Below are 26133 nucleotides of genomic sequence, written 5' to 3' on the forward strand. Positions count from 1 at the left end.
GACACGACTAAACGACTAAACAACAAAAACATTGATGGTAAAAACAAAATCCTTGCGATGGTCCATGAATCCACTAGGTGGCACTTCATACTGAACATTTCTACATTATGAATCACACCAACCTTTTGTTTATCCCCATCTGTCATTCCAAGGCATTTTGTTCATCCCGGCATCTGCAACCACACACAGACTTTATTGGTGGAATGTGCAGGATTAGGCTGTGAAATTGTTCCTGGTTAAAAAAAATATCCATGCTATGAGTGTTATGGGAGTTTCTCACTGGAAATAATCTGAAAATGGATTTTTATCATTTTTTTTTACTGTCCTAGGTGGACCAGCAATCCAAGTAATTTAAAAGCCAGGTGGTTAATTTTTTTCTGTAGTAAGACAAATGTGTGCAGTTTTGTTTATTCTTTGACTCCCTCACAGTTAGCTCTAGTCTAATTTATCTTAACTGGTCCACATCACAACCCTATACATGCCTACTTCACTACAAGGTTTAGGATTGCTATCTCAGTATTTTGTCTAGAAGTGCAAAGGAATTAAACTTTTGTATATGCTGTAAATCTGTATTCTCTGAGCATCAGAGCCGCTGCGCAAATCGAAAAGTCAATGGATGAATGCTATACTTCAATATACTGTACTAGGTCCCATTGTGACCTGGATAGAATGGGAGGTGGGGTAATAAAATATAAGGGTGAACGGATGCAAAAAAGATATTATCCTGGAGTCGTTTTTATTTCCTCCGTGCTGTGTAAAATACATGTTTAAATTGCATGGCGGCTTAGGCTTTCCCTCCTGTACTCACATGCCTGGATTTGTTTTCACAGCCTGTGATTAATTTGTATTTATTTGTCTGTTAAATCCCCACCCTGGGCAGTTGCTCTTCCCCCACCCCCAGGCACAGAGGCGCAGCCTTTGCAACCCACGGCGCTGCTTCGTGCTATCGGCCTTTTGCGTTTCGCGCGCGCTGCTGCTGCGAAATGTCCAGCCGTCCTTCCCGAACTCCGTCCCGAGGAGCCCCACATCCCGCCGCCCAATATTTCCCTTGGTTTGAAACCCGAATCTTGTTCAATGAGCGATCTTCTCGAGCTTTTCCCCGCAGGCGCCGAGACTGAAGGGCGGCGAACGGAAGGCTTTGCAAAAGAGCGGCTTGTGCAAGCAGCGGACACGTTCTTGCAACGCCAGCTCGGCTCGGTCGTTTTTGCACCTTATGATGCAGGACAGTCCCAAACTGCGCCCCCGCCCCGGTCCTCGGGGAAGGCAGGACGAGATCTCCCGGCTCACGCACGTGGAGGGAGATCTCCCAAGCGGGGCCGACTTCTGAAAGGCTTTCTCAGAAGGAAACAGATTCCTCCCGAAACGAAAGAAACGTGCTCGGTGTCACTTAGAAGCCGTTAAAAAAGAGTACTGTAATAATATTATAAAATGGCGCAACGTTTTAACAAGCTGGGCCGAGCAGGTCTGGAGTCCGGTCAGCGGCCGGCCCTGTGGCAGGATCCATCCCCTGAGGGAAGAAAGGCATGAAGACGCCGCCGCCCTCAAAATGGAAAGCCAGCACCTCAGGGGGGGGGAAACATGGTTCGGCTTCGTCCTCTCCCTGATGAGCTAGACTTCTTTTGGACTTGCAGGGGTGTTTTGATCCAGGCTACGCCACGTTCCCAAAGGGGACGCCCCCGCCCGCCCGCCGCGTGGGGGACCCCGGCTGCCTCCCGCCGCGGCAGAGGCGTCGCTGGCCCCTCCCCGCCCGTGGCCTGCGGGTTTCAAGGAGGAAGACCGAAAAGGCGGAAGTTTCTTCTGCCCGGGAGGAAGCGCCGGAGCCGGGCTCGAGAAAGAGGCTGCCTCCCTCCTCGGCGGAGCGGGACCCCGCGGGGCGATCGGCATGGCCACTCTGCCCAGCGCGGACCGGAGAGCCTTTGCTCTGAAAATCAACAGGTAAGGGCAGCTGGGGGCATTTCCCCAGAGCGGCTCTTGACTGGCCTCGCTGGCCGGGGAAGCTCCGGGAGAGACGCGCCCGGAGAGCAGATCTGCTGCCGCTCGCCCCACCTGCCCACCGCCCGGGACTCCGCCGCAGAGCCGCGGTCCGCGGGGCGTTAAGGAGAGGCGAAGCAGAGCGCGCGCCGAAGGAATTTGCTTTTTGGCGGGGGGAGTTGGAATCAGTCTCCCTCATTCCAGACTTGTTTGCGCTTGGCATTGGGTTAGAAATCTAGATGCAGCTTGTTGATTGGTCGATTCTGAAGGAGAAAGCCTCACCTCCTGGGGGGGAAACCCTGATCATATTATTATTTGCACAGAGAGGTGGTAATAAGTTGATAGAAGGTTTTCATAGCTCTGAGAAATAGGAAGTGTCAAAAACTTGGTCAGAACTTGTTCTCAGCATGGTTCTAAACTGCAGCAGTGGCGTAGCGTGGGTTGTCAGCACCCGGGGCAAGGCAAGTAATTTGCGCCCCCTAACCCGTGGATTTTAGCACTCGAGTGCGAGTGCGCCCCCCCCCCAGATGTTGCGCCCGGTGCGGCCGGCCCCCCCTGCACCCCCCAGGCTACGCCACTGAACTGCAGTGAATATATGTTTGGCATACTTCCATTTAAAAAAATCCTGGTGAAAATACTGGGATTATGCCAAGTGAGTGCAATTAAGGCTGTAAGTAACTTGTGGCTTGCTGTTGCTTGAATGTTTTGCTTTTTCCAAACACCTTTAATAACTGTACAAGCAGAAATTCAACAGGCACTACTTTCCTAGGCATAGAAATACAATAACGGGCAGACTCACCTGCTGAATATATGGCTCGCACAAACTTTAACCAACTCTTGACCTGTTAAGGCCCAGGAAATGGCTCGGGGTAAAAAAGAAAAAGAAAAAAGTTATTTGAAACTCTGCTCAGTTTTGCTCCCCACCCCACCCCCCGCCCCGCCACTTTTTGGTATCTAATAATACAACCCTAATCCTATTAATCCCAGTAAAGCATACTTTCAGGCAAGGCAAATTTTCCTACTAGAAAAAAGTATGGAATTAAATTTACTTTTTGTGGATGCATACTTTGATCACTTACTATATTTGCTACTGTCCATTTCAATAATCTTGTTTGTGGATGAACTAATATAACATTTTATTAAATCCTTTATGTTGCTTTACGTGACTAACTACCTACTGAAATCAGAGACGTGGAGAGCTTCCTTCAGTTCTTTTATTTAAATCAACAGAAATACATGGAGACCACGGAATATGCTCCCTCAATCTTGAGCCGCTGATCTGGCAGTTACTTCCTAGCTTCCACACCCCTCCCTTTCCCTTGCTAGTCTCCCTTTCCTGAGCAAGGTTCTAGAGTGGGTGGTTGCAGACAAGATCCAGGCACTCTTGGAGCAAACTGATTTTCTAGATCCATTTCAGTCAGGGTTTAGTCCTGGTTTTGGCACAGAAGCTGCTTTGGTCACCCTGTAAGAATAAATATTGACATCCTGGGCATCAGTGAGCTAAAATGGACGGGAATGGGCGAATTCAGTTCGGATGACTACCATATCTACTACTGTGGGCAAGAAACCCGTAAGAGAAATGGAGTGGCCCTCATAGTCAACAAAAGAGTGGCGAAAGCTGTACTAGGATGCAGTCTCAAAAATGATAGAATGATCTCGATACGAATCCAAGGCAGACCTTTTAACATCACAGTAATCCAAGTTTATGCACCAACTACTGGTGCTGAAGAAACTGAAATTGACCAGTTCTATGAAGACTTACAAAACCTTATCGAAGTGACACCAAAGAAGGATGTTCTGCTCATTATAGGGGATTGGAATGCTAAAGTAGGGAATCAAGAGATAAAAGGAACAACTGGCAAGTTTGGCCTCGGAGATCAAAACGAAGCAGGGCAAAGGCTAATAGAGTTCTGTCAAGAGAACAAGCTGGTCATCACAAACACGCTTTTCCAACAACACAAGAGACGACTCTACACATGGACATCCCCAGATGGGCAACATCGAAATCAGATTGATTATATTCTCTGCAGCCAAAGATGGAGAAGCTCTATACAGTCAGCAAAAACAAGACCTGGAGCTGACTGTGGCTCAGATCATCAGCTCCTTATAGCAAAATTCAAGCTTAAACTGAAGAAAGTAGGAAAAACCACTGGACAGGTAAGATACAATCTAAACCAAATCCCTTATGAATACACAGTGGAAGTGAGGAACAGGTTTAAGGATTTAGATTTGCTGGACAGAGTGCCTGAAGAACTATGGATGGAGGCTCGCAACATTATACAGGAGGCAGCAACTAAAACCATCCCAATGAAAAAGAAATGCAAGAAAGCAAAGTGGCTGTCCAACGAGGCCTTACAAATAGCGGAGGAGAGAAGGCAAGCAAAATGCGAGGGAGATAGTGAAAGATACAGGAAATTGAATGCAGATTTCCAAAGAACAGCAAGGAGAGACAAGAAGGCCTTCTTAAACGAGCAATGCAAAGAAATAGAGGAAAGCAACAGAATGGGAAGAACCAGAGATCTGTTCAAGAAAATCGGAAATATGAAAGTAAAATTTCGTACAAAGATTACCATAATAAAGGACAAAAGTGGTAAAGATCTAACTGAAGCAGAAGACATCAAGAAGAGGTGGCAAGAATACACAGAGGAATTATACCAGAAAGATATGGATGTCTCGTACACCCCAGGTAGTGTGGTTGCTGACCTTGAGCCAGACATCCTGGAGAGTGAAGTCAAATGGGCCTTAGAAAGCACTGCAAATAACAAGGCCAGTGGAAGTGATGGTATTCCAGCTGAACTGTTTAAAATTTTAAAAGATGATGCTGTTAAGGTGCTACACTCAATATGCCAGCAAGTTTGGAAAACTCAGCAGTGGCCAGAGGATTGGAGAAGAACAGTCTACATTCCAATCCCAAAGAAAGGCAGTGCCAAAGAATGCTCCAACTACCGCACAATTTCACTCATTTCACATGCTAGCAAGGTTATGCTTAAAATTCTACAAGGAAGGCTCAAGCAGTATGTGGACCGAGAACTCCCAGAAGTGCAAGCTGGATTTAGAAGAGGCAGAGGAACCAGAGACCAAATTGCAAACATGCGCTGGATTATGGAGAAAGCCAGAGAGTTCCAGAAAGACATCTACTTCTGCTTCATTGACTATGCAAAAGCCTTTGACTGTGTTGACCACAGCAAACTATGGCAAGTTCTTAAAGAAATGGGAGTGCCTGATCACCTCATCTGTCTCCTGCGAAATCTCTATGTGGGACAAGAAGCTACAGTTAGAACTGGATATGGAACAACTGATTGGTTCCAAATTGGGAAAGGAGTACGGCAAGGCTGTATATTGTCTCCCTGCTTATTTAACTTATATGCAGAATTCATCATGCGAAAGGCTGGGCTGGATGAATCCCAAGCCGGAATTAAGATTGCCGGAAGAAATATCAACAACCTCAGATATGCAGATGACACAACCTTGATGGCAGAAAGTGAAGAGGAATTAAAGAACCTTTTAATGAGGGTGAAAGAGGAGAGCGCAAAATATGGTCTGAAGCTCAACATCAAAAAAACGAAGATCATGGCCACTGGGCCCATCACCTCCTGGCAAATAGATGGGGAAGAAATGGAGGCAGTGGGAGATTTTACTTTCTTGGGCTCCATGATCAGTGCAGATGGTGACAGCAGTCACGAAATTAAAAGACGCCTGCTCCTTGGGAGAAAGGCGATGGCAAACCTAGACAACATCTTAAAAAGCAGAGACATCACCTTGCCAACAAAGGTCCGTATAGTAAAAGCCATGGTTTTCCCAGTAGTGATGTATGGAAGTGAGAGCTGGACCATAAAGAAGGCTGATCGCCGAAGAATTGATGCTTTTGAATTATGGTGCTGGAGGAGACTCTTGAGAGTCCCATGGACTGCAAGAAGATCAAACCTCTCCATTCTGAAGGAAATCAGCCCTGAGTGCTCACTGGAAGGACAGATCGTGAAGCTGAGGCTCCAATACTTTGGCCACCTCATGAGAAGAGAGGACTCCCTGGAAAAGACCCTGATGTTGGGAAAGATGGAGGGCACAAGGAGAAGGGGACGACAGAGAATGAGATGGTTGGATGGTGTTCTTGAAGCTACTAGCATGAGTTTGATCAAACTGCGGGAGGCAGTGGAGGACAGAAGTGCCTGGCGTGCTCTGGTCCATGGGGTCACGAAGAGTCGGACACGACTAAACGACTAAACAACAACAAATGATGCCCTCTGTTGGGAGAGAGACTGGGGAAATGTGTCCCTGTTACTTCTCTGCGACCTTTCAGTGGCTTTTGATACCCTCAACCATGGTATCCAAATTAGGGGTGGGTGACACCGCTTTGCGGTGGTTGCACTCCTACTTGGATGGTCATTCCCAGAGGGTGTTGCTTGGGGAGTATTTTTCAGCCCCGTGGAAGCTTCGATGTGGGGCTCAATTCTCTCCCCTGTCCTGTTTAACATCTACATGAAACTGCTAAGTGGAGGTTTGGAGTACGTTTGTCAGCAATATGCTGATGACACACAGCTCTACTTCTCCTTTACATCCTCAGGTGAGACAGTGGAAGTGCTGGGCCATTGTCTTGTCTTGATAATGGACTGGATGAGAGCCAACAAAGTGAAGCTCAATTCAGATAAGACGAAGGCACTGTTAGTGGGTGGTTCCCTAGACCGGACGGCTGGGAGGTTGCCTGCTCTTGATGGGGTTACACTTCCTCTGAAGGAGCAGGCTCGTAGCTTGGGGTTGCTGTCACTTGAGGCTCAGGCGGCATTCCTTCAGCTTTGGCTGGTGGCCCAGCTATGCCCCTATCTGAACAGGGATAGCCTAACTACTGTCGTCCATGCCCTGGTAACCTCAAGGTTAAATTACTGCAACATTATATGTTGGGCTGCCTCTGAAGATGGTTCAGAAACTTCAGTTAGTGCAGAACTCAGCAGCGCACTGGGACAAGACCATTTGAACGTATTGCACCAATCCTGGTCCGACTGCACTGGCTGCCAATTAGTTTCTGGGCCCAATTCAAAGTGCTGGTTTTGAGGTATAAAGCCTTAAACAGCTCAGGGCCGCAATACTTCAAGGACTGCCTGTCTCCATATGAACCTACCTGGACCCCGAGATCATCCTCTGAGGCCCTTCTTCATGTGCCTCCTCCTTGAGAGGTCCAGAGGGTGGCAACACGAGAACGGGCTTTCTCTGTAGAGGCTCCTCATTTGTGGAAGGCTCTCCCCAGGGACGTTTGCCAGGCACCTTCATTATACACCTTTAGGTGCCAGGCAAAAACGTTCCTCTTTAACCAGGCCTTTGGCTGATAAACATCTAGGTAGACCATTAGGTCCAGTCTCGGATGACTCTGGGGTTGCGTGCTCATCTCGCTCTATAGGCTGAGGGAGCCGGCGTTTGTCTGTAGACAGCTTCCGGGTCATGTGGCCAGCATGACTAAGCCGCTTCTGGCGAACCAGAGCAGTGCACGGAAACGTCGTTTACCTTCCCGACGGAGCGGTACCTACTTATCTGCTTGCATTTTGACGTGCTTTCGAACTTCTAGGTGGGCAGGAGCTGGGACCGAACAACGGGAGCTCACCCCATCACAGGGATTCGAACTGCCGACCTTCTGATCGGCAAGCCCTAGGCTCTGTGGTTTAGACCACAATACCCCTTTAAAGTGTGTGTGGGGGAAGTTATTGGGGTTTTAAAATCATATATTTAGGACTTTTATATTATATTTTTATGTTGTGAACTGCATCTGGTTGAATGCCTACCAGGTGGCAAGCAAAACAGAGCCACCTTAAAAATAGGTTATGGCTTCTACATGTTTGAAGGATTCGCTAGGTATATAGAAACGTATAAGTTTGTCCGTTAAAAGAAAAACATTTTCTTAAAATGGCAGACAAGGAGCTGTGAGCTTCCAGAACGCCTACAATATGTTGAGGTGTTGTTGGGGAAGAGGTGGGATAAGGAAAGAGAAGGAGGTTGTGCTGCTCAGGCCAGTAAGCCCTATAGCAAACGTCCTAGGCATTTGTTTGGTGGGGGATCTTTCAGAGAAGGGGAGGAGGAAATGGCACCTTTTCTGTTTCACAGTATCCAGATCCACACCCACCTGCCACCATTCAGAATTACATCGTTATAAAATACTGAGATCTTGAGTTGGCAGCCAGTCTATCCAACCTCCTAGTAGATTTTGTTTTGTATAGGATTTCTTGAGTCTACTGATACGTTCAGGGACACCCTGCTATTATGTGATACCATCACAGCAAACTTAACTGCTGGCCGCCTGATTTCATGACAAAACCATACAATTTTGAACAGTAAGGGTTTTTTGAACAGCTTTGTGGTCACTGCCAGCATTTCCTGTGTGCTGTCTTCCACAACTGTGTGTCATGAGGGATACGACTTGTGCACACCAGGGACCCTGGTGGATTGTTGTGACATAGCAACTTCCTATTTCTGAGTTTCCAGTTTTGAACAAAATTCGCATGACTGGCAAAACATTGTACCAAATATCCATCCTGCTGTTATGGTGCTGGCAGTAATAATCTACACAATTTTCTTTGGGGTCTTTTAAAAATAATTTTTATTGAATGATTTTATGTTACAAAAAACAATACAGCCATACTACCACTAAATATAATTAAGAAATAAAAATTACATACATCGATATTTAATTTGTTATTTGTTATTTACCGTCTTATTTCCTCCCAAACATTGCATACAACAACACACATATATGCAGACACCCACACACCCACACCCACACACAAAATGATAATAATGAAAGTAAATATTTTTTCCCCTTTTATCTTCCAAAATCTTTTCTTCAACTTTGACTTCCTGTCAAGTCCCTTTGCATATATTTTATCTTGCATTTGAATGTACACAAAACAATAAACCTTTCTATATAATTTTTCTAATACCTTCTGAAAACATAATAAATCCTTAATTGTTGTCCACCTCCTTTTAGTTCCTTTATCACTCGAATGCTAGCACAGAGTCAAAACTATTATTGTATTTTTGAACATATCTTCTATAACCACCCCATTTTTCCGCAAATTTTTGCTTTGAGTTTCCTCTGGGTTTACTAGTCAGTTGAGCTGTCTCCACCAATTCCTGTAATTACACAATTTTGAGATGTCTGCTACTTTTGTTATCTTGCCTCATGTCTTGCCTTGGTAATGGACTGGATGAGAGTCAATAAACTGAAGCTCAGTCCAGATAAGACAGAGGCACTGTTAGTGGGTGGTTCCCTAGACCGGATGGCTGGGAGATTACACTCCCTTTGAAGGAGCAGGTTCATAGCTTGGGGGGAGGATCTTGCATCCACTACTGTCACTTGAGGCCGAGGTGGCCTCAGTGGTGTGCAGTACCTTCTGCCAGCTTTGGCTGGTGGCTCATCTGCCCCTATCTGGACAGGGGTAGCCTGACTTCTGTGGCCTATGCTCTGGTAAGACCTCTGAATATGTCTCAGAAACTTCAGCTGATGCAAAATTCAATGGCCAGATTGCTCACCAGAGCAAGACGATTTGAGCATTTAACACCAATCCTGGCACAACTGGACTGGCTGCTGGTTAGGTTCTGGGTCCAATTCAAAGTGCTGGTGTTACCTATAAAGCCTTGCACGGCTCAAGACCTCAGTGCCTTAAGGATCACCTTTCCCTTACAAACCGACCTGGACCCCGCGCTTGTCATCTGACGCCCTTCTCTATGTTTTCCTTTCCAGAGAGGTTTGGAGGGTGGCAACAAGAGAACGGGCCTTTTCTATGGTGGCTCCCCGGTTATGGAATGCTCTCCCCAGAGAGGCTTGCCTGGCACCATCATTGCATGTCTTTTGGCACCAGGCAAAAACATTCCTCTGAATAACTACCAAAGGAACTTCCTGCTTTGAATCTGTTGCTTCCTCTTTGCAGACAGTAGATTCACACACACACACACACACACACACACACACGGTTTTAAATATTTATGTAAGATACAGAATGAATGGCACATACTTCTGAATAAATAAAGATTGCTCAGAGTCTTTTAAATCCATACTTGATGTAGTATTGTAATCATTTTCTTTCCACCATGGTCTTAGGAATCAACTCCCACCAGCCTCAGCCACCTTGGCCATGGTTGAAGCATTCTAGGGGAGGGACACAAATTCCCCACCCATGATCAAAGGGATTGTTTTGCTTCGTAGTCACTAGAGGCTAGACACAGAAATATTGAGAATTCACGCTCTGCTAAACATATCTGCTAAACATTTTTATGGGATTCTTAAATTAGTGGTTTGATTTGACTTCTCCCTCCTTTCTCTTTTCTGCACTTGCTATATAGGCATAGAAGCTCCACTTGATTTATCTTGCTGTGAGTTCATTATGCCTAGTTTAGAGGCCATGAGCATATTTTTATACAAATACATGCAGGTCTCACTATCCAAACACAATGTGTTCTCAGGAAATCATTTACATAACGAGTCTGCAATTTCTGTGGATTCCTATGGGGAAATTTCTAATGCGTACCTAACCACAGAATGTTGACCCTGAAAGGATGAAAAAACCAGGGAAAACCATCTGAAACCTTGCAAAAGCTAAACAAAGAAGGAAAAAATGCTCTCTTATTTGTTGAATCTCCCCCCCCCCCACTGGGTTTCTGACAAAGTGGCTGCTGAGAACCAGCAAAACAGAAAGGAGCAAGGCTTGTTCACTGTGCTTATTTGTTTATAGTACTACGTGCTAAACAGTACATGTTTGGAAATCTGAATTTGTTGTCTGTATTTTTGGGTGCTAACTCCTCATGTTTGGATAAGTGAATTTTTGTATGACAAATGTTTGGATAGCAGGACTTGTGCGTATCACGTGTCAAAATACTTAAAGTAAAATAGGACCTAATTTGGGAATGGCTGGTATCTTCTTCCTTTTTATGTCAAAGGCATTCCTCGGCAGAAATAAGACGACACTTTGTGCAGCAGGCCAACCATGGACAGTTGTCTCAGCGAAGTATCAGCAACCCTGGTTTCTCTTCCCTTCAGCTAGTAAGTATGGAGCTTGTGGTGTATTTCTGTGCTCTTTACATGACGTTAGCTCCAGTTAACACAAGGAACAGAGCCTTTGAGTGTGTGGGATGGGCTAGAGGAGGGAATTTGGAGTGGAGAAACTGGGCAGGGAAGAGGTTATGCACACAGCCTTCTGCCACTTCTTAGCTCTCCATCTCCCTTTTCCTATAAAACAATGCTGTTAGTATGTTTGCATGTAACATACATTATTACATAAATAGGACAGCCCACTCTTCAGAGATGTTGTTTGACCACTGTAAGTGCATCTACCTGACAATGATTTAAAATCAGACCAATAATGTTTAGGATTTTAAAGTATCCTGATTAAATGCATAATTTTATTGATGTGTCCCCTTATTTTAAGCAACTGAGAATGAATACCATGCTTAACAAGGGAACATATATTTATTTATATACCGTCCCTTATGTAATTATTTCCTGGTGGTGCACAAGAATGAAAGCAAAATATACAATAAAATTAAAAACAATACAAATTAAAAATAGAGCAGTATAACATTATCAGTAGCTAAAATGTTTAAAATTGTATGTGGAATACCTGAGGTGGCATTTTCAAACTTGCAGCATGATTTGTTCTGTGGAGCTGTATACAGGAGGTGTAGGAAACTCCCGGCTTGCATGCCATTTTCACCTGCAAATTTGAGCCAAAGGGGGCTTTGCACATACTGCCAATTGGCAGTGCCTACGAAGCTCCTTGTTCAGGGCTTCCAAGAGCCCAATGAGTAGGTGTTTGGGAAGGTGTTTGGGAAGTGCTACAGAAAGTGCTACACTCTGACAGGTGCCAACCATCTGACGTCATGATTGATTCACTGGCGGATGGTTCTGCCCAGGAGTCAGCATTGGCCTGGGGCGGGGGGATGGAGATAAAGTTTTTGCAAAACATAACTTCTTATTATTTCTCAAAGTGGTTTACAACAATCTAGAATAAAACATGACTGAATAAAGTAAAATATAAAGTATACATTCAAATCACCATAATTAACAGGAAACTAAAATATTATCTTAAATATTTCAAAATAAAACATTACAAAGGAAGACAACTACAGACTGTACATTTAATGCAGCAAAATTAACAATAAATAATAAACAAATAAATACTGTGTGGCCGGATATTGCTTTTGTTTGTTACTATGTTATATATTTTTGTGTTTTTATATTGCATACTGATCCTGGGATGAAGGGAGGTATAGACATTTAATAAATAAAAAGAAATAAAAATTATCCTACCCCCACTTTAGAGTTATACAATCCTAAGGTTCTACAGAGTATTACTTTTTCTAGACTGTCCCTGTTTTGAAATAACATGGAATCTTTCAGAATAGCTGCCTATTATAAACTAAACATGACAACCCCTATTATTCAGATATAATTATTCCTTTCTGTTTCATCTAAATGTAAAGGGTATTTTGTCATTGCATAGTTTTTGCTGAATACGAGATCTTCAGACTTTTAAAACTACATTTTCTTAAGCTACAGCTTTGGAACGCTATAATAATTGTATGCTTCCTGTCTGTCAAAGCTAACCACCATCATTTTACTCACTTCCTCAATCTGAGAAGTTGTGGTGTTTAACTTGTTCTTTGTGGGTTATTCGTTGGGAGGGTGTGTGTGTGTCCATCTTTTGCTCTCAAATGTTTCTGCTAAGAAGCTTGCTAAAACTGTTTGTTTCCTGTATCCGCCATTTTGATTGCTGCTGACTGTACCGTACAGAAAAGGTATGTACCCAATTTGTGTGATCCTTACTTTGCTTTTCACTGGATAAACCATGTTTCTTAAATAGGTTCAGTTCTTCAGCAGTTGCACTGAACTTCTTTTTTTGACAGATTTTCTTTTATAATTAATACTCTTTCAACCCTTTTCTCATATTTTTTATTCTTGCCTCAGAAGTTTGCAAAACTTTCTCTCTGGAAGTGACAAGCACACAATTTTAGAGCAGCAAATTATGCACAATTTACATGGATGGAAAGCAAAAACACATGGCACAGCCTTTGTTTATCCACAAGTAAATTCCAGAGGGGCCAAAAGTGGATCCAGTATACAAAGTCTGACCCTAGAGTATATTTGTTAGTCTTTAACCTCATGGTGTCATAAGGTATCATAGTACATGGTTCTTCTCAAGGAAAATGGGAGTGTTCAGTTATGAACATATAAGTGCCATTGACTTAAAGAGGATTTAAGCTTGGAGAACCAAGCAATGGATTGCGAAGCAAAAGACTTCTCAGATGGCTTCCCTTGATTATACCAAAACAGTTAAAAGATACATCTAACGTAAACCTTGTTTCCATGAAAGAAATCATTTGACTGTGAAAAATGTTATATGGTGAAATAATATTTTTGGCTACTGTCCAGTAAATGAATGGGATTTAAGCACCCTAACACATTGTAAGTTTGTAGTCTCAACAGTTAACTTATCTAAAGCTGCTTAAGAACCTCAAGTGGCATTGTACTTCTCCACAAGAAGGGTTTGGCAAGAGACAGAATAAGAATGCTTTTTTTCTGTACACTATTTCTCTTGGTCACATTTCTTGAAGCATCTTTAAAAAAAAACCTCGCTGAAATGCAAATGCACTTTACTTTTCATTTTATACTAGCAGTTAAGCAAAACTTCAGTGAGATTGAGAAAAGAAAACAAGGACTTGAAAAAACACACCTTAATTATACCTATCAAAATATTCAACCCAATAACTGTTTAAAAAACTGTTTAAAAAGACTGTTTAAAAAATTGGTGAGGTGAGCAAGGATGTAGAGAAGGGCTCACTTTTTAATACTATCTCAGGATAGAGAATGAGTTTCCAGTAGCAGGATAGAAAACTGATGCTAATTTCTAGGGTTTAATTTGAACCCAGGCTCACCAGGACTAACTGTGCAAGCCTAACAATGTCTATTCAGAAGAAAGTCTTATTGAATTCAGTGGGGCTTCCTCCCAGGTGCGTGGGGATAGGATTGCAGCCATGGTGCTTAAACCAGTTTCCGTATGAAGGCAATTTTGAAGAACATATGAAGTCCTGAAAGTTCCTATGGGCAGAATGCTTGTCCCTCTTCATTAACTATAAATGCTTGTTCACACATCCTTGGATGTTTTTAGTCACTACCCTTTTCTTGGCTAGATTGCACAGTGATATCTAACCCATCAAATAATGTTGCCCTTTGCAGTCTCCCACCATTGGGAACTATGTGAAAAGTAATGTTTTTAGAAACAACTTGCTTTTCTTCTGACTTACAGTTAAGAATACAGTGGTACCTTGGGTTACAAACTTAATTCGTTCCGGAGGTCTGTTCTTAACCCGAAACTGTGCTTAACCTGAGGTGCGCTTTCGCTAATGGGGCCTCCCGATGCCGTTGCGCCACCGGTGCACAATTTCCGTTCTCATCCTGGGGCAAAGTTCGCAACCCAGAGCAACTACTTCCAGTTTAGCAGAGTTTGTAACCCGAAGCGTTTGTAACCCGAGATACCACTGTAGCTCCTTCAACCATAGGCCTTTTACCCTCAAAATGTCACCCACTCACTTTTCATGACACCTCCAGATGCCATTGCTAAACTACTGCATTCAATATTTTATGTGTTATCCTACTTTTTCAGACTTAACTTTGGGTGGGCTTTTGCTTCTTTTTTTATAAACACAGTTGCTGTGTCATATTGCCTACTTATTGTGGAGAGGGTTTTGAGGATTTTAAGGGCTTCTGTTTCTTTAATCAAAAGCTTCCTGTTTGAAAAGTTTCACTGCTTCCTGTTAATTGCTGGGGGGGTTAATATTAATTCCCTTGTAATTATCCAGCATCTGGGGATACTGTTATATTGAAGTAGTGCTATTTTTCCATAAAAAGAAAGAAAAGGGAAAATGGTTGAAAGGAAGCAAATAATTAAAGCCAGTGCTTTTTTTCCTGGGGGGATGCAGGGATACGTATACCCCTAAACATTTTGTGAATCTAAGCTTCACCTCATTGAGGGGCAGTACCTGTATTTCAATATGAGTAGGATAATGAGAGTACCCCTTATCATTTTTTTTTTAGAAAAAAAGCACTGATTAAAGCCCACCCACACAAGAAAGAGAGGGCTCATCCATATTTGCCCTTCTGCTTTTCTTCAGGAAAACTTGGAGGCACCATTAATTTAATTGGGTTTACCCTAAGTAAAACTTAACTGAATATGATCCATAGTCATTGGCTGTACTTAGAACATTCCTATATAAAAAAGTTATGAGCCACTTGTTTCTGTTTTGCAACATCCAGCCTCAGTTCTATGATGCTGTAGAACCAGTGGATTTTGAAGGTTTCCTAACAATGCAGCTGAATAACTTGGATTTGGAACTCCTCCAAGAACTTGGTGACTTTCCTGAAGATGATTTGGAGGTAGTCTTTACTCCAAAGGAGCACAGGACCTTGCAGCCATCTTTGCCAGAAGAAGGGTATGGAAACAGGAATTCCTTTTTTTATATAATTATTTTTATTCAATTTCCAATATAAAATTTAAACATACATTTTCAATATTATCACAAATACAAATTTTGACTTCCTTCGACTCATCCGCAAATCTTCCGTTATCAAATCTTCTATCCGCAATTCTAAATTTAACATTGCCTTTTGTTTTAAATAAACTTACTCCCTTTCCCCCCTTTTTACAGTGTTTCTAATATTATTTCTTCACAAAGCTTTCTGTAAACCCACAGTTGTTTGCTCATCACATATGCTTTTCATATAATCCGCAAATTTACTCCAGTCCTTGACTGGAAACAGGGATTACTTTTTAAAGAAACTCCCAACAGGTTTGCAGCCCACCAGAGAGATAGTGCACTTTCCGAGCTAAGAAGCATCTCCCCTTAACCACCAGATGATGCGTAGAAGTGGGCTGTGAGTACTCAGTGGCTTAGGGAATAGACTATTATTATTACTCTCGTTTGGGGCTTCACCTGGTATTGAAAATATGTTCCAGGGAAACATCTGGAGAAGAAAGGCATGTATTAAATTCTGTGGGCACATTACTGTATTTTTCCATGTATAACGCCCCCGTGTATAACATGCCCCCTATTTTTGGGGACTCCAAATTGAGAAAATGGCCCAGAGTTGTTGAGCCGCCAGTTGCACGCCCTATTGCTGCAGCCACCAATAACATGCCAAATAGCCGCTGACAATCTCTGATTTGCAGCAGCTACCAATCCCACGTCCTGCCTAGGCACTATCCATGTATAAGACAACCTCAATTTTAAAACATAATTTTTAAAGACAAAACATTGTTTTATAAATGAAAAAGTACGGTAATTGCCACAATGAAACATTTTGTTCCTTCAAGGAAGGCTTTGTGTTCAATGCCGTCTTTCCATAGAGAACCAGCATGGACTGAGTTAAGTGATAGATAGTGGAGGATGGTGGTTTTCAACCAGTGTGCCGTGGCACCCTGAGGTGCTTTGAATGATGGTCGGGGTACTGCGGACAACACAGCCTCTGTCCTTCTTCCTTCTCTCCCTCCTCGGACGCCCTCTCGCATCTCGACCTCCAAAGCTGTTCATTGCAGCAGCAGCCCTGGCTACAAGTTCCCCAGGTGCTGGGTGCCAGGAGCTGAGGCGGCCTCAGAGCAAGCAAGCAGGGGAGGGAGCCCAGCCAGCCAGTCCGCCAGCCCTTGCCGTTGGGAAGAGTCTGGGCAGGCAGGCAATCACTGCATTGGCCTTTCTTGTGCTTGCTGTATGCAAGGCCTGCCTGGGAGCGAGGTGCCTGGCGCTGACGGGGAGCCTTTCCCGCACACAGGCCCAGCAGCACCTGCTGCCGCCACTGCCGCCTCCCAAGGTGAGCAAGGTGCTGGCCTCCCGTTCATCTTTGGGCCACTAAGGCTGGGGAGATCCCCTTGGCAGGCCCCTGTGGGGCAGTGTGAGGAGGCACCTCTCTTTGGAGCGGGGGGGGGCAGCAGCAGTGAGAGGCTGCCAGCTCTGCAGGCAAAGGGGGACATAACTGGGCTCCTGGGCCCCACAGGGGTGCGGCAGAAAGAATGTAGTTGGTCAAGGGAGGTGTGAACTCAAAAAGGTTGAAAACCTCTGCTTTTGGGGATTCAACCGTCATCCAGCAAAGCTGCAGAGATTGCATTTTGAACTGGAATATCTGTGTAGGATGAAGGGAGAGATGCACTCATGTACTCAGATTTGAATGGATGTATAATTATCAGGATTTGGAGTGATGTATCACCCTTACAAAAAGCAATAAGAGGGAGATTGGTGGAGATGCTGCACTCCACCCCGCCCCCTTCATGAAGCTAACAGAAGTTCCCTCTCCCTGTCTCTCTTACGGTGGAACTTCAGTTTTTGAACTTAATCCATTCCGGAAGAACGTTCAAGTTCTGAAATGTTCAAAAACTCAACACAGAAGCCTCAAAACAATAGGGAAACTCAAAATGGAAGCTGCCTTGGAAGTTCGACTTCCAAGGCACGTTTGAAAACAGAAGCATTTACTTCCGGGTTTATGGCGTTTGGGTTCCAAAATGTTTGTGAACAGAGACATTCGAAAACCGAGGTTCCACTGTAAAAGCTAGATGTTGTACATCACATTCTACCCACTCCTCCTTCAGAATTAGTAGCTATAAAAGAAATGATTTAGATTATTACACTGATCCCAGCCCAACTGCATTGGCTGCCAATTAGTTTCTGGGTCCAGCTCAAAGTGCTGGTTTTGAAATATAAACCCACAGCTCAGGGCTGCCTCTCTCCATGTGAACCTACCCAGACCCTGCAATCATCATGTGAGGCCCTATTTTGTGTGCCTCCTCCACGAGAGGCTTGGCTGGTGACAACTTTTCGGCAGTGACTCCCCATTTGTGGAATGCGCTTTCCAGGAAGGTTTACCATGCGCCTCCATTACATACCTTTATGCGCAAGGTGAAAATGTTCCTCTTTAACCAGGCCTTTGGCTGACTGACATCAAATGTGTTGGAGGGTTATTGTTTTGGGGTTTTTTATTATGTATTTTGTGTCTTTATCTTGTATTTTTATGCTGTGAACCTCCCTGAGATCTGTGGCTGAAGGACAGTTTCCAAATCTAAATAAATAAATAAATTTTAAAAATAAGGACAGGATTAGACACCTTCTCCTAGAGTGCCACTGCCCTAATCTAAAAACATTTGCTTAGAGTTACTAATTAAATCTTCCAAAAAATTTATGTGGGGAGGAACCTAGTCACAGCCCACATATTACATAAGGTATAGGCCCTCAACCTGGATGCGACACTTGAAGTGCCACAGTCAGCGCATAAAAAAATCCCTTCTGGATCAGACCAAAAGTCCATATTCTCTCAAAGTGGCCCCCCAGAAGCCCAAGGGGAGTCCACAGGCATGACATGAGTGCAGCAGCACTCTTCCCCCTTCTGAGTCCCAGCAACTGGTATCCAGAGGAATATTGCCTCTGACAGCATTTTAAAATTGTTAATAGTCACTGAGAGGGTGGGTTTTCATCGGAACCCAGTGATGATCCCAGCCCCACTTCCCCACTAGTACACACACAGTGGCTGTTCGTCTTCAAAGGCATTATTCCACTGGAGGGAAAGGAAAGGTTCTCCCCTTCCTGTACAACATGGGTCAAACTCCATTGAAAGTCAGGACACAAACCTGACAGCGGTTAGGAATTTACAAGGCCCAACTAAGTCATGTCAGGGGATGTATTTAGCATCATGTCTGGCCCTCAGTCAAGGGCAACTTTCAGTGAGGGAGCCAGGCCCCCTCAAGGTTCTGTGGCGGCTGTGCATGCACGCTGTGGGGCATGCTCGCATCACATGCGGAAGATGGGTGACGCCTGCAGGACACATCAGCATGCCCTGCAGTGTGTGCACCCACTGCGTGACCCCAGCCCCCTCAGTTGTGGAGGCACGGCAGTGCATGTGCCCTCAGTTTAGACCATTGAATGACTGGCTTATAAAACATGTAAAAAGTGAAGTATAAATGCGAAGCTATCTGTGAAATAATATTGATCAAACATGTCTCTCAGTTAGGACAGGTTTGTTTTAAAAATTAGATATAAGTTTCATTAGTCTTAAGAAAGCAGAATATATATATATTAACCCTCAGCGCCACCCGCGTCCCATATATATATATATGGGACGTGGGTGGCACTGTGGGTTAAACCACAGAGCCTAGGACTTGCCGATCAGAAGGTCAGTGGTTCGAATCCCCACAACGGGGTGAGCTCCCGTTGCTCGGTCCCTGCTCCTGCCAACCTAGCAGTTCGAAAGCACGTCAAAGTGCAAGTAGATAAATAGGTACCGCTCCAGCGGGAAGGTAAACGGCGATTCCGTGTCTGCTCTGGTTCGCCAGAAGCGGCTTAGACATGCTGGCCACATGACCCGGAAGCTGTACGCCGGCTTCCTCCGCCAATAAAGCGAGATGAGCGCCACAACCCCAGAGTCGGTCACGACTGGACCTAATGGTCAGAGGTCCCTTTACCTTTACCTTACATAGGATTTGGTTGCAATAACCCTATAAATAATTCCATGTCTGGCATGAGAAACTGTGCTAGTAGCTAAGTGCAGAAATAAAAGTACAAACCATCTTTGATGCAAGTATATTTTTAAATACCTGACAGTGAAACTTCAATGATAGCATCTCATATGCAACAATTTGCCCTTGTAAAAAGATTGGTCAGCAGACTCCAGTGTAGTTCAGCTATTCAAAAACAGGTATGGCTGGACAGAGATAGAGACTTTACATTGCAGAGATCACAGGTATCTTGCAGGGAGCCAGTCTATGGTATTACTGCAGCTTTCCTATTAAATTCGAATTCTCTCACAATAACAACACCTTCCAGATCAGTACAGTGGTACCTCTGGTTACAAACTTAATTCGTTCCGGAGGTCCGTTCTTGACCTGAAACTGTTCTTAACCTGAAGCACCACTTTAGCTAATGGGGCCTCCCGCTGCTGCCGCGCCGCCGGAGCACGATTTCTGTTCTCATCCTGAGGTAAAGTTCTTAACCCGAGGTACTACTTCCGGGTTAGCGGAGTCTGTAACCCGAAGTGTTTGTAACCCGAGGTACCACTGTATTCTATAAATCTTCTGAAATATTTGAATCTGAGAGTTTCCATACTTTATGACAGATCAAGCCTGGTACACTCAAGCCTGTATCAACAGAGGATACAGATGGAAGCTGGAGTGCGATCCATTTCAGATACTGTAGGAACTATCACTGTTCACTATTGACTTAGGAAACCAAGGAAAACATTTTGAAATGCACTTTGAGTGAGAATTTGATGCTGTGCTGACACCTTGTGGTCTTTTTCTGCTATTATATTGACACATGCAAGCATCTGCCACACATGAGCCACTCACTTCATTTGAGCTCTGTATTAATATAGCTGCTCCCTCCTTTATCCACTAATCACTATATTCTCTCTTCACTATATCGTGGGTGGGACAGAGTGAGAATGTAATTTTAACCTGCCTGTGCTTTGGAGGGAAGTTTAGAAGAAGTTATGGATAAACTGACTGGCACTGCATTTTGACATTTGCTGAGTTACCCATTACTGCAAACATCAGGAATGGGCAACTCAGCAAATTAAGTACTTAGCAGGTGCAGCGTTAGGCCCTGGCCAAATAGAAGAGTGAACAGATGAAGATGTCTGGTCTGTCTTGTTCCGTTGAGTCCTGCCTCCTTTCCAGATGTTGCTGCATCTGTAGCTCCTCTCCTCCCTGACAACGGGCCAGGCTGGAAGCTGGAGTGTGAGAGCACCCGGAGGGCACCAGGCCGGGGAAGGTTGCACTGCCTGATCCTTTAAAACCCAAAGAGCCCGCAGAATCAGGCCAGTGGTCCGTCTAGTTCAGCCACCAGCTGGATGCCTCTGGGAAACCCACAAGCAGGACATGAGCCCAAGAGCCCCAGCTGGGATTCCCAAGGAGACTGCGGCCTCTGAACAGGGAGGCAGAGCATAGTCACCATGGCTAGTAGCCACTGATAGCAAAGACCTGAGCATCACTTAGCAATTCCTCCTTCCAGGCTTGAGATAAATGAATGTTTATCTCATTTGAGGGACGCAGGTGGTGCTGTGGTCTAAACCAGTGAGCCTCTTGGGCTAGCAGATCGTAAGGTCAACAGTTCGAATCCACGCAACCAGCTCCTGCCAACCTAGCAGTCTGAAAGCATCCCAACAAAAGTAGATAAATAGGTACCACTGTGGAAGGAAGGTAAGTATTTCCATGTGCTCTGGCTTCCTTCACAGTGTTCTGTGTGCCAGAAGTGGTTTAGTTATGCTGGTCACGTGACCCAGAAAATCTGTCTGCAGACAAACAGCGGCTCCCTCAACCTGAAAGTGGAGATGAGCACCACATCCCATAGTCGAATTCATCTAGACTTAACTGTCTAGGGGTCCTTTAGCTTTTTTACTTTTATCTTATTTGAGCCAGAATTCATTCTCCCTCCACTCCAATTTTTCCACTCCAAGAAGACCAATCATTTAGTCTCCTGCTGCTCCTCACTTCACTGGCTGGAGATTGCATGGATTATTTTTTGGAGTTTAAACAATATACTCCTTTAAAAAAATAATGATATTTTTATTTGTGTGGTTTATTATTTGGCTTTGTGTGGTTTGTTCCTTTTTAGCTATAATTCAGGGGTGGGGAACCCTTTTAAACCCAAGGACCACATCCTCTTCTGGACCATGTTTGAGTGGGGACAGTTGCCGATGGGGGATGGGGCCAGAACAAGAAGCGGGCAAAGGAACAAATGTAAATTTTACATTTGTAATGGTAGGAAATTTCTACACACACTCGCAAGCTCCTCAGTATCTCCCTTGCAGACAAGCTAGGGGCATACTCAAAGTTTAAAGATGCATTTTGGCCAGGACAAAACACTTGGAGAGTAAATTAGGGCTGTTGAGGGATGTGACTTGGGGAAAGTTCTGAAGGCTAGATAAAGAAATTTAGCAGGTTGTGTTTGGCCCCCGAGTCTGGAGTTCCCCATTCATATTCCTAAAAAATAAGTTGTGCATTGTAATTAGCCATGCATATTAATATTCTTGTACCCTCTCCAGGGCTGAGTTGGATCCGCATGTCCGGGATTGTATTCAGACCTATATTCGTGACTGGCTGATTGTGAATCGAAAGTAAGTGCCACATTTGCAGCAGAGTGTCAAAACAATGATTTTAAATATTTTTTCTTCCCAGAGGAATCATAGAATCATAGAATCATAGAGTTGGAAGAGACCACAAGGGCCATCGAGTCCAACCCCCTGCCAAGCAGGAAACACCATCAGAGCACTCCTGACATATGGTTGTCAAGCCTCTGCTTAAAGACCTCCAAAGTAGGAGACTCCACCACACTCCTTGGCAGCAAATTCCACTGTCGAACAGCTCTTACTGTCAGGAAGTTCTTCCTAATGTTTAGGTGGAATCTTCTTTCTTGTAGTTTGGATCCATTGCTCCGTGTCCGCTTCTCTGGAGCAGTAGAAAACAACCTTTCTCCCTCCTCTATGTGACATCCTTTTATATATTTGAACATGGCTATCATATCACCCCTTAACCTCCTCTTCTCCAGGCTAAACATGCCCAGCTCCCTTAGCCGTTCCTCATAAGGCATCGTTTCCAGGCCTTTGACCATTTTGGTTGCCCTCTTCTGGACACGTTCCAGTTTGTCAGTGTCCTTCTTGAATTGTGGTGCCCAGAACTGGACACAGTACTCCAGGTGTGGTCTGACCAGAGCAGAATACAGTGGCACTATTACTTCCCTTGATCTAGATGCTATACTCCTATTGATGCAGCCCAGAATTGCATTGGCTTTTTTAGCTGCCGCGTCACACTGTTGGCTCATGTCAAGTTTGTGGTCAACCAAGACTCCTAGATCCTTTTCACATGTACTGCTCTCAAGCCAGGTGTCCCCCATCTTGTATTTGTGCCTCTCATTTTTTTTGCCCAAGTGCAATACTTTACATTTCTCCCTGTTAAAATTCATCTTGTTTGTTTTTGCCCAGTTCTCTAATCTGTCAAGGTCGTTTTGAAGTGTGATCCTGTCCTCTGGGGTGTTAGCCACCCCTCCCAGTTTGGTGTCATCTGCAAATTTGATCAGGATGCCCTTGAGTCCATCATCCAAGTCGTTGATAAAGATGTTGAATAAGACCGGGCCCAAGACAGAACCCTGTGGCACCCCACTAGTCACTCTTCTCCAGGATGAAGAGGAACCATTGATGAGCACCCTTTGGGTTCGGTCAGTCAGCCAGTTACAAATCCACTGAGTGGTAGCATAGTCAAGACCGCATTTTACCAGCTTCTTTACAAGAATATCATGGGGCACCTTGTCAAATGCTTTGCTGAAATCAAGGTAGGCTACATCCACTGCGTTCCCTTCATCTACCAGGCTTGTAATTCTGTCAAAAAACAAGATCAGGTTAGTCTGACATGACTTATTTTTCAGAAATCCATGCTGACTATTGGTGATCACAGCATTCCTTTCTAGGTGCTCACAGACTGTTTGCTTAATGATCTGCTCCAGAATCTTCCCTGCTATTGATGTCAGACTGACTGGGCGGTAATTATTTGGGTCCTCTCTTTTCCCCTTTTTGAAAATAGGGACAACATTTGCCCTCCTCCAGTCTGCCGGGACTTTGCCTGTTCTCCAGGAATTCTCAAAGATGACTGCCAGTGGTTCTGAGATCACATCTGCCAGTTCTTTTAATACTCTTGGATGCAGTTCATCTGGCCCTGGAGACTTGAATACATCTAATCTAGCCAAATATTCTTGTACTATCTCCTTAGTTATTCTGGGCTGTGTTTCCTTTGCTGAATCATTTGCTTCAAATTCTTCAGGTCGGGCATTGTCTTCTTTATCGGAGAAGACTGAGGCAAAGAAGGCATTGAGGAGTTCAGCCCTTTCTGTGTCCCCTGTTTGCATTTCACCATCTTCTCCTCTGAGTGACCCCACTGTTTCTTTGTTCTTCCTTTTGCTACGAACATACCCATAAAAGCCTTTTTTGTTGCTTTTAACCTCTCTAGCAAGCCTGAGTTCATTCTGTGCTTTAGCTTTTCTGACTTTGTGTCTACACGTGCTGGCTATTTGTTTGAATTCCTCTTTGGTGGTTTCCCCCCTTTTCCATTTTTTGTACACATCCTTTTTTAATCTTAATTCAGTTAAAAGTTCTTTAGATAGCCACCCTGGTTTCTTTAGGCACCTTCCATGTTTTCGTCTCATTGGTATTGCCTGACGTTGTGCTTTTACTATCTCCGTCTTAACAAACTCCCAGCCATCATGAACTCCCTTTCCTTTTAGTATTGCTGTCCATGGGATCTCACCCAGCACTTCCCTAAGTTTTATGAAGTCGGCTTTCTTAAAGTCAAGAAATTGAGTCCTAGTATGCTTGGCTGCTACTTTCTGCTGTATAGTAAACTTCAGAAGAGCATGATCACTCGCGCCTAATGATCCTTCCACATCTACCCCACTAACCAGGTCATCAACATTGGTTAGGACCAGGTCTAAAATGGCTGTTCCTCTTGTTGCTTCTCCCACTTTCTGGACAATGAAGTTGTCTGCAAGGCCAGTGAGGAATCTGTTTGACCTTATGCTCTTGGCTGAGTTTGACGTCCAACAAATATCCGGGTAATTGAAGTCCCCCATTACTACTATCTCCCTTCCTTTTGCATGCTTGGCCATCTGTTCCAGGAAGGCATCATCTATGTCCTCCGTTTGGCTTGGGGATCTATAGTAAACTCCCACAATGAGGTCTCTGTTATTCTTCTCTCCCTGAATTTTGACCCAAATGCTCTCACTTTGGCTTTGAGGTTCTAAATCTTGGATCTCTTCACAGGTATACACACCCCTGACATATAACACCACTCCTCCTCCTTTCTTGTCTGGTCTGTTTCTCTGAAATAGATTGTATCCCTCCATTATTACATTCCAATCGTGGGACTTATCCCACCAGGTTTCAGTGATGCCTATTATGTCATATTTAGTTTGCTGTACCAAGAGCTCAAGCTCATCTTGTTTATTTCCCATGCTTTGCGCATTAGTGTACAGACATTGAAGTCCATTAATCATTCCCCCGTGTCTCTTATTTAAGGATTTTTTCCTCCCTCCACTAGGTCCGCGTGCTGTTTGCTCCATTTGGTCTATGACATTTGGATGATCATCTTCATTAATTGATAGACTCCTACCTTCAGGAGCACTGTCTCCCTCCCCCACATTAGTCAGTTTAAAGCCCTCCTGATGAGGTTTCTGAGATTTTTGGCAAAAACATTTCTCCCAACCGTTGTGAGGTGCAGCCCATCACTTGCCAGAAGTCCATCTTCAAGAAACTGCAGTCCGTGATCTAAGAATCCAAACCGTTCCTGTTTACACCATTTGCGAAGCCAGCTGTTCACTTCCACTATTTTCCCCTCTCTCCCTGGGCCACGTCGTTCAACTGGGAGGACAGACGAGATGACAATTTGTGCATTTAGTTGCTTCAATTTCCTGCCGAGAGCCTCGTAGTCTCTTTTGATCTTCTGGAGGCTATTGCTTGCAGTGTCATTGGTTCCCACATGAACCAAGAGGAAGGGGTATTCGTCAGTGGGTTTTATGATTCCTTGCAGTCGTTCAGTTACATCTTGGATCTTAGCCCCGGGGAGACAGCACACTTCCCGAGACATCTTGTCAGGCCCACAGATCACTGCTTCTGTTCCCCTCAGTAGGGAATCCCCTATCACCACTACACGCCTCCTCTTGGGTTTGGTCGGGGTTCTTCCGTGAGCTGTCCGTTCCAAGGTCGCCTGCACATTCCCTGAGGACTGACTTTGCTGCTCGTCTTCATATACCTGATCGACTGTAATGAGGGAGAGATCCTCAAATGGAGTCTGCTCTTCGTCTTCCATGCTAGGGGAGAGGACCTCAAAGCGATTGTGTATTTCTAAGCAATCAGAGTGAACCCTGGGCCTCCTACTTCTTTGAGTCACGTTTCTCCATATATCTGGCTCCTGTGTTGGTGAACTAGCCTCCTTCTCAGGGGAGTCCCCTGTCTCCTCCCTGGTGGAGACGGTGTGCTCTGTTGCTTCCAAGAAGAGCTCCAGCTCTCTAATTCTTTGGAGCGTAGCTACACGTTCCTCCAGTTGCTGGACTTTGTCTTTTAAAAGGGCAATCAACATGCAATTGCTGCAGGTAAAGCTGCCTGCAACCTTT

At 44.5% G+C, this 26133-nt stretch overlaps 1 protein-coding gene across 4 annotated transcripts in view; it reads left to right on the forward strand.

Moving 5' to 3' along the window:
• The first annotated feature begins 1808 nt into the window (after nt 1-1808).
• DOCK8 (dedicator of cytokinesis 8) overlaps nt 1809-26133 on the forward strand; it is a 168055-nt gene continuing 143730 nt past the window's right edge. For 3 of the 4 annotated variants that reach the window (XM_082241467.1, XM_082241468.1, XM_082241469.1), the window contains exons 1-4: nt 1809-1935; nt 10888-10990; nt 15260-15435; nt 22022-22093. In XM_082241467.1, coding sequence (XP_082097593.1) covers nt 1883-1935; nt 10888-10990; nt 15260-15435; nt 22022-22093 — 404 coding nt within the window. In that variant the 5' untranslated portion in view covers nt 1809-1882. Of the gene's footprint in view, nt 1936-10887; nt 10991-12590; nt 12745-15259; nt 15436-22021; nt 22094-26133 lie in introns of those variants that run through there. The other variant, XM_082241470.1, reaches the window with a different exon arrangement.

Source organism: Podarcis vaucheri (genome assembly GCF_965113315.1).
Source record: "Podarcis vaucheri genome assembly, chromosome: 11".
In the NCBI taxonomy this organism is placed as follows: domain Eukaryota; kingdom Metazoa; phylum Chordata; class Lepidosauria; order Squamata; family Lacertidae; genus Podarcis; species Podarcis vaucheri.